The sequence below is a fragment of the Rhineura floridana genome, chromosome 1, assembly GCF_030035675.1.
Source record: "Rhineura floridana isolate rRhiFlo1 chromosome 1, rRhiFlo1.hap2, whole genome shotgun sequence".
Classification (NCBI taxonomy): domain Eukaryota; kingdom Metazoa; phylum Chordata; class Lepidosauria; order Squamata; family Rhineuridae; genus Rhineura; species Rhineura floridana.
This window is the reverse complement of record NC_084480.1, coordinates 252,986,821-253,003,934: the sequence shown is the minus strand read 5'-3', so window position 1 is coordinate 253,003,934 and position 17,114 is coordinate 252,986,821. Positions and strand designations below refer to the sequence as shown.

At 39.4% G+C, this 17,114-nt stretch overlaps 1 protein-coding gene across 2 annotated transcripts in view; it reads left to right on the top strand.

The window, feature by feature from the left end:
• Positions 1–17,114, top strand: part of CCDC178 (coiled-coil domain containing 178) — a 126,654-nt gene that overhangs the window by 34,336 nt on the left and 75,204 nt on the right. Inside the window, exon 1 of one of the 2 annotated variants that reach the window (XM_061599357.1) lies at positions 13,220–13,322. The exons of the other annotated variant lie outside the window; for it this stretch is intronic. Within the exon in view, the coding sequence (XP_061455341.1) occupies positions 13,227–13,322 (96 nt within the window). The 5' untranslated portion in view covers positions 13,220–13,226. Of the gene's footprint in view, positions 1–13,219; positions 13,323–17,114 lie in introns of those variants that run through there. 2 annotated transcript variants of the gene reach the window in all.

Genomic DNA, 17,114 nt, shown 5'->3' with positions numbered 1-17,114 from the left:
ATCTCTCAGCAGCTTTTGATACTATTGACCATGGTATCCTTCTGGGCCGACTTGGTGAGATGGGTATTGCAGGCATTGTTTTACAGTGGTTCCGATCATATCTCCAGGGTCGTTCTCAGAGAATAGCATTGGGTGACTGTCTTTCAGCCCCCTGGCAGCTGTGCTGTGGGGTGCTGCAGGGTACCATCTTGTCCCCTATGCTGTTTAACATCTATATGAAGCCCTTGGGAGCAGTCATCAGGAGCTTTGGGGCGAGGTGTCAGCAGTATGCTGATGATACCCAGCTCTATTTCTCCGTAACATCTGAATCAGGAGAGGCCATGCAAGCCCTGGACCACTGCCTGTACTCGGTGGTGGACTGGATGAGGGCCAATAAACTGACTCTCAATCCTAGCAAGATGGAGGCGCTGTGGGTTGGTGGTTCCCGTGTTCGGATAATTGGTCAGTTGCCTGCTTTGGACGGGGTCATACTCCCTCTGAAAGAGCAGGTCCATAGCCTGGGGTTGCTCCTGGATCCATCTTTGTCGTTAGAGGCCCAGGTGACCTCAGTGGCTAGGAGTGCCTTTTACCAGCTTCAGCTGGTGGGACAGCTGTGGCCATTTCTGGACCAGGATAGCCTGACCACTGTTGTCCACACACTGGTAACCTCTAGGCTGGATTACTGTACTGTGCTCTATATGGGGCTGCCCTTGAGGTTGGTCCGGAAGCTGCAGCTGGTGCAAAATGCGGTGGCGAGACTGCTCACTGGAGCAGGGTATCACCAACATGTCACCCCGCTGCTGAAAGAATTGCACTGGCTACCCATTTGCTACCGGGCCAGGTTCAAGGTTCTAGTTTTGGCGTACAAAGCCCTATACAGCTCGGGACCAGGATACCTGAAAGACCGTCTTACCCCTTATATGCCCAGTCGATCACTGCGCTCTGCAGGTGAGGGCCTCCTGCAGATACCATCTTATCAGGAGGTTCGTTCTGCCCAATATAGGAAACGGACCGTTAGTGTGGCGGCACCTACCCTGTGGAATTCCCTCCCCTTGAATATTAGGCAGGTGCCATCTCTGCTATCTTTTCGGTGCCTTTTGAAGACTTTCCTCTTTCAACAAGCCTTTTAAGTTGAGACCTATCCCAGTCTGCATCTGTGTTAGAATTGTTTAATATATTTTTAATAATGTTTTAACCCTTTTTTAAAGTTGTTTTTTTAATGTTTTTAATACTGTTTAAAATACATTATTTTAAGATCTGTTTTTATGATGTTTTAAAGTGTTTTAGTGCTTTGTTTGCCGCCCTGGGCTCCTGCTGGGAGGAAGGGCGGGATACAAATTAATTAATTAAATAAATAAATAAATAATGAAAAAAATCAATCTAGCAAATATAATCCAGATGCAGAAACATGTTTCACACAGCTAACTGGCCTCATCCACATGCATTGAAAAAAACACAAATCAAAGTTGGTGCTGACTCATTTTTTCATTTCAGCACCAGTTTAAAACATGGCTTTTTTCTCAAACATTTGGGATCTGTTGGTTGTTCAGCTGGAATTGAAGTAGATGCCATTCTGTTGGTTTAACATGTTATTTATTGATTTTAACTGCCGTCTTTTTATTATAGGTTGCATTCAGTCCTACTCAGAGCAGAGCCACTGAAATTAATGAATGTAAGCTAGATATGTTTATTAACTTCAGTGGATCTACTTTTAGTAGGATGAGCATTGAATACCACCCGGTAGATTTGCTATTTTAAAGGTATATCCCACCCTGAAATCAATGTGATAAAAAGTGGGCTATACATATTTTAAATAAATAAATTATTTATAAATAGATAAATAACCATAATTAGACAAATTAACTTCTGTACAAGCTGTCTGCTAGTGCACACAGTTGAAGCACTCCACTTAGCTGAGTGGAGAAGAAAACCACATTCCCCCCTCCCAGCAATTTGCCGCTCTTTTGAACCCTCATTCCAAACAATAAAAGAGCCAAAACATCTCCAACATCATTTTTATTTTGGTGCATAGAAGCCAATATAGGTTTTTAGGTTTATGCATATAGTTCAGTGACAAATACCAATCCTACACCCTACCCCACCCCTCAAATAAGCAACACTGAACAGTTACTTTTCTGAGTTTTCTCTTCAATCGCTTTAGGTCCGTTCTCTGACAAGAAGGGGAAATGATTTGAACCAATGATTTTAAAACTGTATTTCAGCACACTCTGAGAGTCCCTTGAGTTTATGTGGTGGAAGGATTACTGAATAAGAAGATGGGTAATGGAGAGCAGCCTTCCCTGAAACACAGCTTGCCCACCACTAACAATCTGCCCCATGCAATGTGTAGCTGCTGTGAATTTGGAGGTTCATTCCAAGTTTACATGCAACAAGATTTCATGGGCCTGGCCATCACTTTCCTTCCATAGAAATGAATAGTGCATCCTAGAATAAAATCATGGTTTAAAAATATACCGCACACACGCACATACACACACCCGTCTACCTATTCTGCATTACTGTAAAATGAATGAACAACTCTTTCACATTTCACATACTCGGGAACCCTGACTGTCTCACAGTTCCTGATTGCATGGAAGCATTATACACATTTTACCCCAATGCTGATTACACAGATGTATGGAGATGTGGTCAGCAGGTGTACTGCCATCAAAGGCAGGGCCAGCTTGCATGGTCTTGCTCTTTCCTCTGTTCATTCAGTGAATATGGGATAGAGGACACTGCTGTTAGACAGGTGGCTTAACAATTCTGTACATAGGAAAGCTGTCATTCTATCTCAGTATTCTCTGCTCTGACTGGCAACAGCTCTCCAAGATCTCAGGCAGAGGTCTTTCTAATCATCTGCTGCCTGATTCTTTTAACTGGTGGTGTCAGTGTTTGAATCTTGGACCTTGTGCATGCAAAACAGGTGCTCTATCACTGAGCTATGCTCCCTCCCAAAGGTAGTTCTTTCTCTATTATGCTTCACGACACAGTACTAAATTAAGATTCTAATCTTCCCTCTTGAGCATGGTAGTGCTCAAATGTCCAGGTTTTTTTTTTCTTTTTGACTTTCAAACTATCTTAACCTTATAGCTTATGTCTCAACATATATGTTCTGCTTTCAAAGTGAGGAAACAGCAGCAGAAAACTGAGTGACAGATAGACTCGGGGTCACAGAAGGGTGTAATAGTAAAGTGGGGAGAGATATGATGCACAAGACAAGTTAGAGGAGTCTAAATGATGGTTGGAGCAGCAAGATTCAGGGAAGGGAGTGAAAACATCTGAGATGAAAATGACAATATGACCAAAAATAATTATTTTTTAAAAACTGTATAAACCATCTTTCCAGTGAAAATTGCCCAAGATGAAAAGTTATAATGTCAGTTAAAACATATAAATTAAATACCTAGGTAAATAAAAAGCTAAACATCAAGAAGCAGAGGCAGTAATGAAGTTGCTTACCAGACATCACTGGGAAGAGTGTTTCATTTCTGCTGTTGCAGAGGCTCTAATCTGAACCCTAGCAGATCTTACTTCAAGAATAATAAATACATGGAGCAGAGCCTTCCCCGGAAGACTGGAGTGAGTTGGGAAGGTTCAGATGGAAGAAAGCACATTACTATGATAAGGAAAGGGGGTGTACTTGATAGTGTTTTTTCTTTTAAAGGGGTTCATGGATGCTGCAGTTCATCACTGGTAGAGCTAGAAGGGATTGTTCATTCTTTAAAGAATATAGATGTATTTTAAACATTAAAGATCACAGAAGCTGCATGAAGGATGGAGTTTTGTTTTTGTCATCCATTACCAGTAAAGTCATGGCCATTATCCCATAGGTGCCAGTGACATTTGCACAACCACATTCTGCACAGGTCTTTAAACTATGTGACGTGACCCCCCCCAACTGAGGACAGTCCCACTACATTCATTGGAGTGTTTGGGATTACAGCCTAAATTTCTTTGTTGGCTTTCCTGCTGTACCTTTGAAAACCTATTTTTCTCCACACATTTCTACAATAGCTACAGATGATGGCAATTTTCAAATCAATCTTTTCTGACTTTTTGGTTATTTGCATGCTTCAGTCTCCATTTCTTCTATGAATCTTTAATATAGTGTGAGTTCTTAATCTAGTTTGCTTGTTTACAGTGAAATAGTTGACCTTTTTCTCTTTGCAAATAATTGCCATTTCCACAGTATTCCTAATATTTACTGATTTTCTAAAATTGTGATTACTGTAGCAATGTTAATTGCTTGTGTTAAATGTCACTATCATAATGGAAACCATTTAGGACCTGAATCAAGGTGAGATTGTTCAAAACAAAACAAAAAACATGCTATGTCCTATATAGTTCCCGAACAGAGACAATCAACTTTCCTGTTGTATTGTTGCATTCTTTTTATTGTCATGTTCAAGATATAAAGTAGATGAGGTGTTGGAGAGCTATGATAAGATTTCCCATCTCTTTGCATTTTTCTAAAAAGCATCTGTGCAATGGAGGTTCAAATTGGGATTGCAGACAGTACTGGGCAGCGGGTGGATTAACTCTTTTCCCATGGGCCGGTGAAAATAATCTTTCCCTCAAAGCTGTGATTAGTGATTTCCAGAGGTGTAGTCATCCAGGGTCTTGGGGTTTTTTAGACCCTTTACTTTTTTGGGCAAAGAGTCCCTATGTCTCTAGCATCTTACAAGCCCCTTAGCACAAAAAGGGAGTGTGTGAGCCACTGAGGAAACTCTTTTCAGTAGTTAACCCTTTCATTTTTCATGCTTATTGGCTCCTAGGGACATCTGTTGTTGTGGGAGAATGCATTAACAAGGATCTCATTCTCAACCAGCAGCAAAGGGGGGGGAAGGGGGTGTCTGGCTCTCAGGAAGGGACCCTGCACTTCTGAATTTGCCACTATGCTACTGGCGATTTCCATGAGTAAAATGGCATGGAGAAAAGAATTAAACCTTCCTTGCCCAGTGTCACCTTCTCAATATGCCACCCCCTGGCATTTTACAAAAATAAAAAGATTAAAAAATAGGACACTCATTACATTTCTCTGTTGTCTCATCTAGTTGCACTGTTAGCTCTAAGAGAGGGAGATAACTTGTGTCTGGGCTATGCTATTACACACTGAGTGCTTCTTCAAACAAAAAAATACCTTCCATAAACAAAACCACATGTCAAGGAGAAAAGATCTACCCCATCTTTCTCCTTGGCATGCTAGTTTTCTGTATAAGTACTTTCGGGGGGGGGGAACATCTCTTCGTATAAGCATCTACCTGCACTCTGAAGTGGTGTTGATTTACTACCTCAGTATAAACTAAGCCTAAGTATCCAAATATCTATCTTTCTCAAATATTTCTCTTTCCAAAGAACAGAAGTGAATCAATGAATAGAATTTCTGTCTAATCTTCCTAAGACCTCTGTCTTGAAGCACTCACTTATCCATGTCAATCACATTGGGAAACCAAAAAATAAGTTACTTATTTATATTATTTTTTGCTTCCTCCTAGCCTATCCATGTGTAATTCAGATAATCTTTTACAGGGTCATTTTGTTTTGTTAGAGATAGTAGAAGTGGGATTGCAGAAAAAGCACACAAACAGAACAGGCTCACATCAATTTCAGTCTGGTCTCCCAAATTCCTTCCCAGCCCAACAACCCACAGTTAGCCATATAAACAAAACCTAGTACATACCTATTAAGTAACTTAGATTAATTTGGGATGCCTGTATACAATAGGAACTCATATAACAATAACAACAACAATAATAATAATATAATACAATGTATACTTATAAGACTATAAGAAGCAGCCTGCTATGTTTTGGGAAAGCAGCAGACAAATTACAGTGGCCTTTTTGAGGATGTACACATTTCTTTGCCCCCTTTAGGATGCACACCTTAACGTGGTGAGGGGGTTTGAGAGTGTTGAAGAAGCTGAGAGCAATGCCGTCAGGAGTCTAGACCAAGAGGCTAGACTCCTAGCAGGGGCACCCAAGGCGGAATGGTCAAAGCTGAGACACCAGACTAAGATGCATCCAAACTCAGAGGAAGGTAATGGTAAGCCACCTCTGAATACCTCTTACCACGAAAACCCTATGAACAGAGTATCCAAAATGCAACACGAGATAGTGCTGGAAGATGAGACCCCCAGGTCAGAAGGCACTCACCGAGCTACTGCAGTGTTGGTTCTCAACCATACTTGTTGACTTATTCTCTTACATATATTTCACTTACACATTTGCAAGATTACGAGTACATGCATAGTCCCACATCCAGGGCAAAAGGGAGATGCTAGTTTTGAACTAAGTTCCTCCCCCTCCTGCCTTGCCTCTCCAGCCCCAATTGTCTGTTTGTTTATGGTCAGTTTCACCATCATAAAGATTTTCTAAATAATATTATCAGCAATTAACAGCTCATAAAATGCTAAGCGTATTGCAAGGCCATTTGCTCTGGAAGCTTTGTAAGACTCTGGCACCTTGGTAGTTAATTTTTCTAAATCTGAATGGCTGCAGAGCTCATATCTGTGGTCTTGCAATCTCTGCTTTCAAGTTCTTAGACCTGAGGGACAGCTCAAGTTTTCCAAAAATTCTTTAATTTATTCCTAGTTAGCTTCGTTGTAGCCAGTGGAGAGGAAATGCCTGTCAGAATTATAAGGATTTAAATCTGTTGTTTGGCCTTAAATCATATCAGTATGAACTAGTTTGCTGTTAATAATAAAAGCATTTCTGTAGTGTTTTCAAGTGTTAAAAATGCTTCACATATGTGCATTAATGTTATTGTAGTCCTTCCAACAACTGTATAAGATTGGTCATTATTACCCCCACATTATATATGGAGACTGAAGGTGAGAGTGAGTGGCTTGCATAAATTCATGGCAGAAGGAAGATTTAAATCTGCAACAACCTTATTCATAACTTGGATTTAATGCAAGAGTGGGAAACATCAGGCCCGGCAGCCAAATGTGTCCTTCCAGGCTTCTCTGTCCAGCCTTCTGGTCTCTCCTCAGGTATTTCCCCTTCCCAGGCTGCACCCATTTCCTCCAGGCCACACACCTCACTGGCCCTCTTCCACGTGTGCTCTTGCACTTGACAGGTGATAATGCCTCTTGCTTGCCTAGATGGAGAGGTACGTGGTGTGTGTGTAGAAATCTCTGGCTTTTCTGTGGCACACATGTATGTAGCCTACATACATGCACATTAACCACTACATGTGGTGTAGTGGTTAAGGTGTTGGACTATGACCTGGGAGACCAGGGTTCAAATCCCCACAGCCATGAAGCTCAGCGCATAGTTAAACTATGGAATTTGCTCCCACAAGATGCAGTAATGGCCACCAGCTTGGACGGCTTTAAAAGAAGATTAGACAAATTCATGGAGGACAGGGCTATCAATGGCTACTAGCCGTGATGGCTGTGCTGTGCCACCCTAGTCAGAGGCAGCATGCTTCTGAAAACCAGTTGCCGGAAGTCTCAGGAGGGGAGAGTGTTCTTGCACTCGGGTCCTGCTTGCGGGCTTCCCCCAGGCACCTGGTTGGCCACTGTGAGAACAGGATGCTGGACTAGATGGGCCACTGGCCTGATCCAGCAGGCTCTTCTTATGTTCTTATGTTCTTATGTACTGGGGAAGAACAAAGGACAAGTACAAGTAACGCTGTGACTAATGACATAGCTGGGTCAAAACCGAAAAGAAGCCCAGAGGCTGATGCGCACAGATGCGAAAGGAGAGTCTGGAGTTGTACGATGCACACAATAGGAACATGGAATGTGAGAAGCATGAACCAGGGAAAGTTAGAAATTGTCAAGCAAGAAATGGAACGCATCAACATTGCAATACTTGGCGTGAGTGAATTAAAATGGACTGGAATGGGACATTTTCAATCAGGCAACTACAAAATATTTTATGCAGGAAATGAGAAATCAAGAAGAAACGGGGTTGCTTTAATAGTGAGAAGTGATGTAGCAAAAGCAATTAGGAGCTACAATGCAAGGTCTGAGCAAGTGATATCAATGAGATTAAACGGGAAACCTATTAACATAACCATCATCCATGTCTACGCTCCAACGTCAAATGCAGAAGAAGAAGAATTGGAGAGATTTTACGCAGAAGTACAGGAGGAAATTGATCACACACCAAAACAAGATATGATGATAATCATGGGGACTGGAATGCAAAAGTAGGGAACAGAGAAGAACTAGGAATTGTGGGGAAATGGGGCTTAGGTGACAGAATGAAGCAGGAGAAAGACTTATTGAATTCTGTGAAGCCAACGATTTATTTCTTGCCGAAACATTTTTTTTATCATTAATTTTTATTCAAATTTTCAAAGACAAGAAACAAAACAAAACAAAAACAACCAAACAATAAAATAAAATGTTGACTTCCGATTTGTTGCAGATCAGTTATAGGTCTACAATATATAACAATCCTATCTCTAAAATTATATTATAAAATCACTTTCCTCCAGTAGTTATCTTAATTAATCATCAAATCTCATAAACATTATTTTATTCTTTCCACAAAAAGTCCAAGAGAGGTTTCAATTCCTTGAGAGAGATATCTTTCAATTTTTCTCCAAATAAACATATTGCTTAATCCATCTAATTCAAATCTGTTAGGCCCAATAATTTCAATAGCCATTCTTCCATTATCTGTATTAATTCCATCTTCCATCTTCAATAATCCTGTTAAATCCAGTAATTTCAGTAGCCATTCTTCCGTTATCAGTATCCCATAATAATCTTGTTGTCATAGCCATAGTCCAAGTAAACATATCAATTAATCCATCTCGTCAAATCTGTTAAGTCCAATAATTTCCATAACCATTCTTCCATTATCAATATTAATTCCATCTTCCGTCTTCAATAGTCCTGTTAAATCCAGTGGTTTCAGTATCCATTCATCCATTATCAGTATCCCATGATGATCTTGCTGTCATAGCCATAGTCATATAACAAGAGTCTGATGGGAATTTCCCCCATCACAAATATGACCTTGCCATCAATTCTGAATATGTTGTTGAAATATTGTTGTAAAGTCACATCTCTGCTCTGGGTGCATCTCTGCTCTGTCACATATTTGTAGTTAATTCCATAACTTTTTTCTATGTCAAGCCCCATCACATCATTCCAGTCAAGAATTCTGAATATGTTGCTGAAATATTGCTGCAAAGTCATATCTCTGTTCTTCTTTTTTACAAAATGCACTGGCTCATTTCTTAAGAGTTTCTCCACTGTCACATATCTGTAGCCAACTCCATAGATTTTTTCTATGTCAAGCTCCATCACATCATTCCAGTCCAGAAAATTATCCAAGACATTGATAACTTTACAACCAAAATCTTCATTAATTTCTTCAGAGACAACGTTGAATTCCAAACAGTAAACTTTATTTCTAACATCCATAAACTCCAAATCTTTTTCCAATTTCACATTTGTTCCAATCTCCAGGGCTTGTAGCTTCCCTATCCCATCAAACTCCTCTCTCACAGAATCCATTGTTTCTTTAAGCTCCTGCGTCATTTTGTTAAATTCAATTTTCATCTCCTGTCTACCCTGTGTCATGGTTTGTTTCGTTATCTCAATCTCACCCATTATTTTCTGAAACATAATTTCTTCCATGGTCTCAATCACTTTCCTGGTTGTCTTTCTTAAAACCACAGAAACAAAAATTATTTCAGCCACAATTGGGTTAATGTTCCAGGCTTGCTTATATCAGTGTAGACAATACAGCCTGCCTTATCTCTATGTATTCAGGAATACAAAAACAAACTTAGTTCCCAACATCAAAACAATTAGTGGCGTCGTGAATAAGCAGATTCGTCAAAATGAAATAGACCAAAAAAAAAGTTTTTGTTCCCCCCTCCTCGAAATAGAAATCCCTCTTCCGTTGGTATCTTTAGAATGCACCTCCAGGACAGCTTTTTGCAATAAAAACAAAGATAAGCTTTTTTTATTTCTTTCCTCCTTAATTTCATTAGTGAAAGAGAAAAGCCATAAACTCCCTAGAAGTTCTTCACAGCTGATTCATTGACAAATCTCTTTTTTGCTACACCAATTTAAACCAAGTAAAAAAAGAAAATAAAAAGGATGCTTATCTGCCTGCTGAAGTCCGTTTTTCTTTAAAGAAAAGATAAATGTGTCGCTGTAATCAGCAAGAGCTTGATGAAAGTCCGTCCGGCATTGCAGTTTGAACCTTCTCTCATAAATAAATAAAATCCAGTCCTCCCCACAAAAACAGGCTTTATGGTTAATCTCTACGTTTCTCCCTGACCGGGAGAAAATCTTTATCAGTCAAAAAGAGCGTTGTGACTGATTTTAAAGCTGAAAAAGCTTCTTCTGAGACAAGAGCTCATCTCAGAGGCAGCACAGGCAAAGCAACCCTTCCCGGAAGTCCTTGCCGAAACATTTTTTGAGCAACCAAAAAGATGACTGTACACGTGGACATCACCAGATGGTCAATATAAGAATCAAATTGATTATATAATTGGAAACAGAAGATGGAGAAGTTCCATACTTTCTGCAAAAACAAGACCAGGAGCAGACTGCGGTACAGATCATGAACTGATCGTATCGAAAATCAGAGTAAAGCTAAAGAACAACAAAGCACTCATAATGCCAAAATACAATTTAAATAACATCCCAGAGGAATATAAAGATCAAATAAGGAACAGATTTGAGGCTTTAAACTTAGTTGACAGAGAACCAGAAGAAGTGTGGACTGAAGTCAGGGACATTATCAGGGAAGAATGCAAAAAGACAATACCTCTAGTTAAAAAGAGAGAAAGACTTCAATGGATGACTGAAGAAACTCTTCAAATGGTTAAAGAGAGAAGGAAAGCAAAAGCAAAAGGAGATAGAAACCCTAAATGCAACTATACAACGACTAGTACATATGGACAAAGAAAACTATTACAATAGTTATTGTATAGAAATAGAAAAGGACAACAAAATGGGAAGAACAAGAGCCCTATTCCAAAAGATTAGAGAAATGAAAGGGAAATTTAAACCACGAGTAGGGATGTTGAATAATCAGCAGGGGAACACACTGACTGGCCGAGATGAAATAAAAGGAAGATGGAAGCAATAAACTGAAGAACTCTATGAAAGAGATGACAGGATGACAGATTCATTCACGGAGGAACCATATGATGAAGAACTAGAAATTTTAGAATGTGAGATGAAAGCTGCTCTTAAAATTCTTGGAAGAAACAAATCACCAGGAATAGACGGCATACCAGTAGAGTTGCTACAAGCTACTGAGACTGAATCTGTCCAAATTTTGACAAAAATTTGTCAAGAAATATCGAAAACTAAAGAATGGCCCACAGACTGGAAGCGTTCAATATATATCCCACTTCCAAAGAAAGGGGATCCCAGAGAATGCAGTAATTACCGAACTATTGCCTTAATATCCCATGCAAGTAAAGCAATGCTCAAGATTCTACAACAAAGGCTCTTACCATATTTGGAGCAAGAAATGCCAGATGTCCAAGCTGGATTTAGAAAAGGAAGAGGCACCAGAGATCATATTGCAAACATACGTTGGATAATGGAACGGACCAAGGAATTTCAGAAGAAAATCACCCTGTGCTTTATAGACTACAGCAAAGCCTTTGAGTGTGTAGATCATGAAAAACTATGGAATGCTTTAAAAGAAATGGGGGTGCCACAGCATCTGATTGTCCTGATGTGCAACCTATACTCTGGACAAGAGGCTACTGTAAGGACAGAATATGGAGAAACTGATTGGTTACCCATCGGAAAGGGTGTGAGACAGGGGTGTATTTTATCACCCTATTTGTTTAATCTGTACGCAGAACATATCATACAGAAAGCGGGATTGGACCAAGATGAAGGAGGTGTGAAAATTGGAGGGAGAAACATCAATAATTTAAGATATGCAGACGATACCATACTCTTAGCAGAAACCAGTAATGATTTGAAACGAATGCTGATGAAAGTGAAAGAGGAAAGCACAAAAGCAGGACTACAGCTGAACGTCAAGAAGACTAAAGTAATGACAACAGAAGATTTATGTAACTTTACAGTTGACAATGAGGACATTGAACTTGTCAAGGATTATCAATACCTCGGCACAGTCATTAACCAAAATGGAGACAATAGTCAAGAAATCAGAAGAAGGCTAGGACTGGGTAGGGCAGCTGTGAGAGAACTAGAAAAGATCCTCAAATGCAAAGATGTATCACTGAACACCAAAGTCAGGATCATTCAGACCATGGTATTCCCGATCTCTATGTATGGATGTGAAAGTTGGACAGTGAAAAAGGCGGATAAGAGAAAAATCAACTCATTTGAAATGTGGTGCTGGAGGAGAGCTTTGCACATACCATGGACTGCAAAAAAGACAAATAATTGGGTGTTAGAACAAATTAAACCAGAACTGTCACTAGAAGCTAAAATGATGAAACTGAGGTTATCCTACTTTGGACACATCATGAGAAGACATGATTCACTAGAAAAGACAATAATGCTGGGAAAAACAGAAGGGAGTGGAAAAAGAGGAAGTCCAAACAAGAGATGGATCGATTCCATAAAGGAAGCCACAGACCTGAACTTAAAAGACCTGAGCAGGGTGGTTCATGTCAGATGCTCTTGGAGGTCACTGATTCATAGGGTCGCTATAAGTCGTAATCGACTTGAAGGCACATAAACAAGAACAACAACATTTCTTTGGAGTCACTGCAGGTGCTGGCTTCCTGCCATACATATTTGGGCCAAAATATACATTCCTGAATCTCTTCTTACATTATTGTAGATGCAATTAATCTCTCTACTGCACTTTGTTGTATGTGCCTAGTGGCCCTGGGTAGGAATGTGCATTCTTGGGTGAAAATGTATGGTATCAGACACATCCATTTAGATCAGTTAGCATCAGATGAGTATTGGTATGCATATCTATAGCAGCTGCATGCACAGATCCCTCTTGCTGAATCAAGCTGTTTATGTGCAGCTTAGACAGTTGCTTCACATCAATATTTTTATTCATAAAAGGAACACATAAGAACTGCCTTTTTCCTGTCACTCACTATAGTGTACATTAGGCATATGGACCATGTACAATATTGTGTACATTACAACACAATGCACCCTTAGTACAAATGGGCCCTGTTGAGAAGTTTTGGAATGAAGTCATAGGTTTTTTTAATGATTTGCAATGATAATTAGAAATTTATCTCTTTAGATTTCTCTAGATCTTGCGGTGGATGAAAATCTGCGTTTAGCACAAGAATATCAGATGCTCCAGATATGCTATCTGAATGACAAAAATGAGCTTATGGACTTCTGTGATCATAAAGTCAGAGCTGAAGCAGGATTAAGAGATCAACAGGAGGTATGGTATTAATAGGTTCAGTTTCGGGCAGAGCAATCAAATTCAGGGGAAGCCAGAATAAATGGTGCCAATGCAAGAGAAGCCAGCGTAAAGTTCCATTGCATCCACTTGCCTTTCAGGAGCCTCTGGTTTGGCTGAACGTTGGTTCAGCCAGGAACTGCACACAAGGACCAGAAAGTAAAAGTCTGCTCTCCTAAATACCCCCACTGGGGAGTAAACCCTCTCCATTGACTTCCATTGTAATTATTTTCTTAGACCAACCTTTTTTCTGGTGTAAGTTTTGCTAGAATTGGGACCAGCACGAGCTCTCCGAACACAAACTGGATGTGGTCTAAGTCCCCTCACCTCAGCCCCTCTCCTGAGCCCCTCTCCTGACACACCCTTGACACGGGCCCCCTGAATGCCCCTTTTTATGGACTTATGCCGTCTTATGCCAGCTTCACTTAGGCTGTTCTCAACTAAGCTGGCTGAGCCCTGGCTGAGCCAGGTTGAGGAACTTAGGCTGGCATATCCCAGCTGCCCTAGGACCTAGCTGGCTCAGATGGAGATCCACCATATCCGACTCCCTTCAGCCGGGCATAAATGCTAGTTGGATTGGGCCTTAATTACTTGTTTTCTATTTACTAATTATTACCATTTAATAACATTAGAAATCAGTTGTGAAGTTCTTGGAACATCCTATGTGATGTCTTCTATATTATTCCGTGTTTATATTTTCATTCCTGAACATTTTTACTTCTTTCACAAAACTGTTTTTCTATGAAAATGCTAAAGGATATTCAAAATCTTATCGTTCATTCCCTTTGGTATTTGTGTGTCCTTTTTTTACATAGATCATGCTCTGTTTTACTGTTTTCATAGAAGTTGTGTTCTATATTAGATCAAGGCATTTGTCTTGTATTAACCAAGAGCCATACAAAAAAGAAAACTAGCAATTAGGAAAATTCTTCCACTTGCATCCCTTTCTAGATGGGGAATCATGCATACAAATGGGTGGATTCCCTGGACTGATACAACAACTAAGGCTGCAATCCAGTACATGTTTGCTCAGAAGTAAGCTCCATTGGATTCAATGGGACTTACTCCCAGGTAAGTGTGTATTGGATTGTAGCCTAAGGCTGTGTGAATTTGTCAGATAATCAGCAATAGTGAGTCACTAATGTTTTCTGCATTATAGGGAAAAGTGGGTTGGAGATGGGGTTGCAAGATGAAAGGTAAAACGAGAGGGAAGAGAGGGCACAAGAAAGCTTAAACACCCTGTTCCCATTCATTGATTTTCCACTATAAAGAAATCACATCTTCCCCCGACTGTTTCACAGCTATTCAGTGATGACACAGCTTCATAGGACCAGGCCTACTGCCATACACATAGTTCAGTCTGCAGTCAGGCGAGATACAGAATTCGGGATGAGTGCTGACTTGTTATTACTTTGCCATAGACCAAGATTACATTCATGATAGCACCACAAAACTTCAAAAACTGGATGTATGAGGAGCCCATCAGAGAGCTGCTTAGGTTAGGATTCATTGTTTCCCACTCACCCATTAATCTACATCTTATTTTACTGAAAGGTTTGGTTAATCAGCCTTAAATAGATTAGGAAGGGAATAATAATACATTCTTCTCAAAAATAAAGATTGCAACTTTTCAAAATGGTGCAAAGAACAAAAAAATCAAATGAAGAAACAAATCTCATATGTGGCTACTTTCTTCTATTAAAAGGGGAAATTACTATGCAGGTAATCTATTTGGAATTATTTTTTCTGAAAAAAATCCCATCATATGTTCAGTTTGTTGACATCATATGTTCTATTTGCTGACCATCATGACCAGCAGTCCAAAAGCCTACATGATGAGTTCCATGCACAGTGGAGCTTCTAACTTTTCTTAACAGCAACACTATGCATTTCTTGAAACTTAAGCTTATGGACTTGTAGTGTCTCAAAAGCAATCTTGAGGAGATGAGATACGGTTAGAGAATGGAAGGTGATAAACCCCACTGTATACGTGCAAACTCCTGCGTGATCCAGAATTACCTCTCTGACTCAAGCGCCGTATAAAGACTTTATTTGATTTGTTAGATTGGTGTTCATAATGGGTCCAAGATGCCAAAGGGCTATCAGAGCCTTTAATAAGATCAAACTGCATGTGGATATCACCACTGCATAACTGTGAAAAATCAATGAAAATTGATCAGGAAAGGAACTAAGGATGTTACAGGCCAGAGGAATAAAAACATCTGAAGAGGGTTTTTGTTGGATTTTTTGTTAAAATTATCCTTTTTCTATGTGCAACTACATAGAATAATTGGAAGAAGCTGGTGTATATATATCACAAGCTCCATAGCCTATCATTACATATTAACTGATCATATGAGAATGATGACTGGCTTTGGAAAATATGAAGAACTGTACTACTAAAAATTTAAGGGAATGTGTGCAGCCTTTGTTATTCACCATAAGGTACATAAACTAAGAATGCATAGCTATTTAAGGATTTAAATTGGATAATTACAAAGGAAGCTGAAAAAGTCTTTTGATAATGTAATTATACATACAAAATCAGTCCATAAAGAATATATCTACTAATTACAGTACAGCAAGAAAAGAAGTTGGTTATAAACTGCTCCTATTAAAAGGTGTATTTTTCTTCAGATTTTTGCTAATAAGTGACTTACAACTGCAACAGAAAATCAATTTTGTGGGAGTATCCCTGTAATGATTTTTGTAGTTGCTGTACTGCAGATATACATCACAGTGACATGAATGTTCAGGGAGAAAATCACTTTCATGTTCACCCTTTCTCAAGTACACAGAGTTGTCTTCCCTAAAAATACATGATCAAAATTAGGTTTCAAACGTGTTTTGTAAGACTAAAGATTTAAACGTTGGCATATTCATTTTAGATGGATGGGAGATCAGTACTTGTGCTCATCTCTAATATAAAGCTCGTTTGTATTCTGATATAGTTGATACGTTGGATTTATCAGATGGGTTCGTTTTTCATAATGAACAAAGTCATTCATTTATGTTGGGCATTCTTATGGCTTTGTTTGCTTTGTTGAAGCAGCAGCAGGGGCACTCTCTTTGTCACCTCTCCCTCCATTCTGTAGCTTATGGTTGAGCATTGTGTTGTGCCCGTTCCTGGTTGAGCAGGAGAGAATTCTTGTTCTAGATTTCTTTAGTGCAGCTTTTGATAGATTATTTCTGGATTCACTATGCCGTTAGCCCCATTTTTATAATGTGTGCACCACACAGCACAGAACAAATGGGAAAATCCTTAGGGATGGAGTGTTGCCCCCCCCACCTTCGTATGCCAGTACAGAGAATGAGAGTCACATATACAAAGCAGTGAATGTAGCAACAGAAGCCATTATAGAAAAAAGTGGATGAAAATATGTGAACTAGCAGGTGCAACTAGGAGGATGGAAGACAAAGATCAGGCTGTGAACAAAGAGAAAGGCAGTCAGAATGGTAAATCAAGTAATACTGGAGAAAATGCTACCAATCCAGTATCAGTTGTAATGATTATATGCATTCTAATATTGTTATGGCACACATTTTATACAATTTTTATTTTGTTTGCTGTCTTCTCTTTAGCCATTTCAGAGTGGTGGACATATTATTGCAGAACATATGTAGGGTCAATTCATGTAGAATAGTTATTAGAAACCATGATAACAAAAGTCATTACACTGCAGTTCAGTTTTGATAGTAAAATTTCTGCAACATTATTACAAATCTTCATGCATTAGTGCAATGATCCTTACTGTAGTTTCATAGTGGAATCAA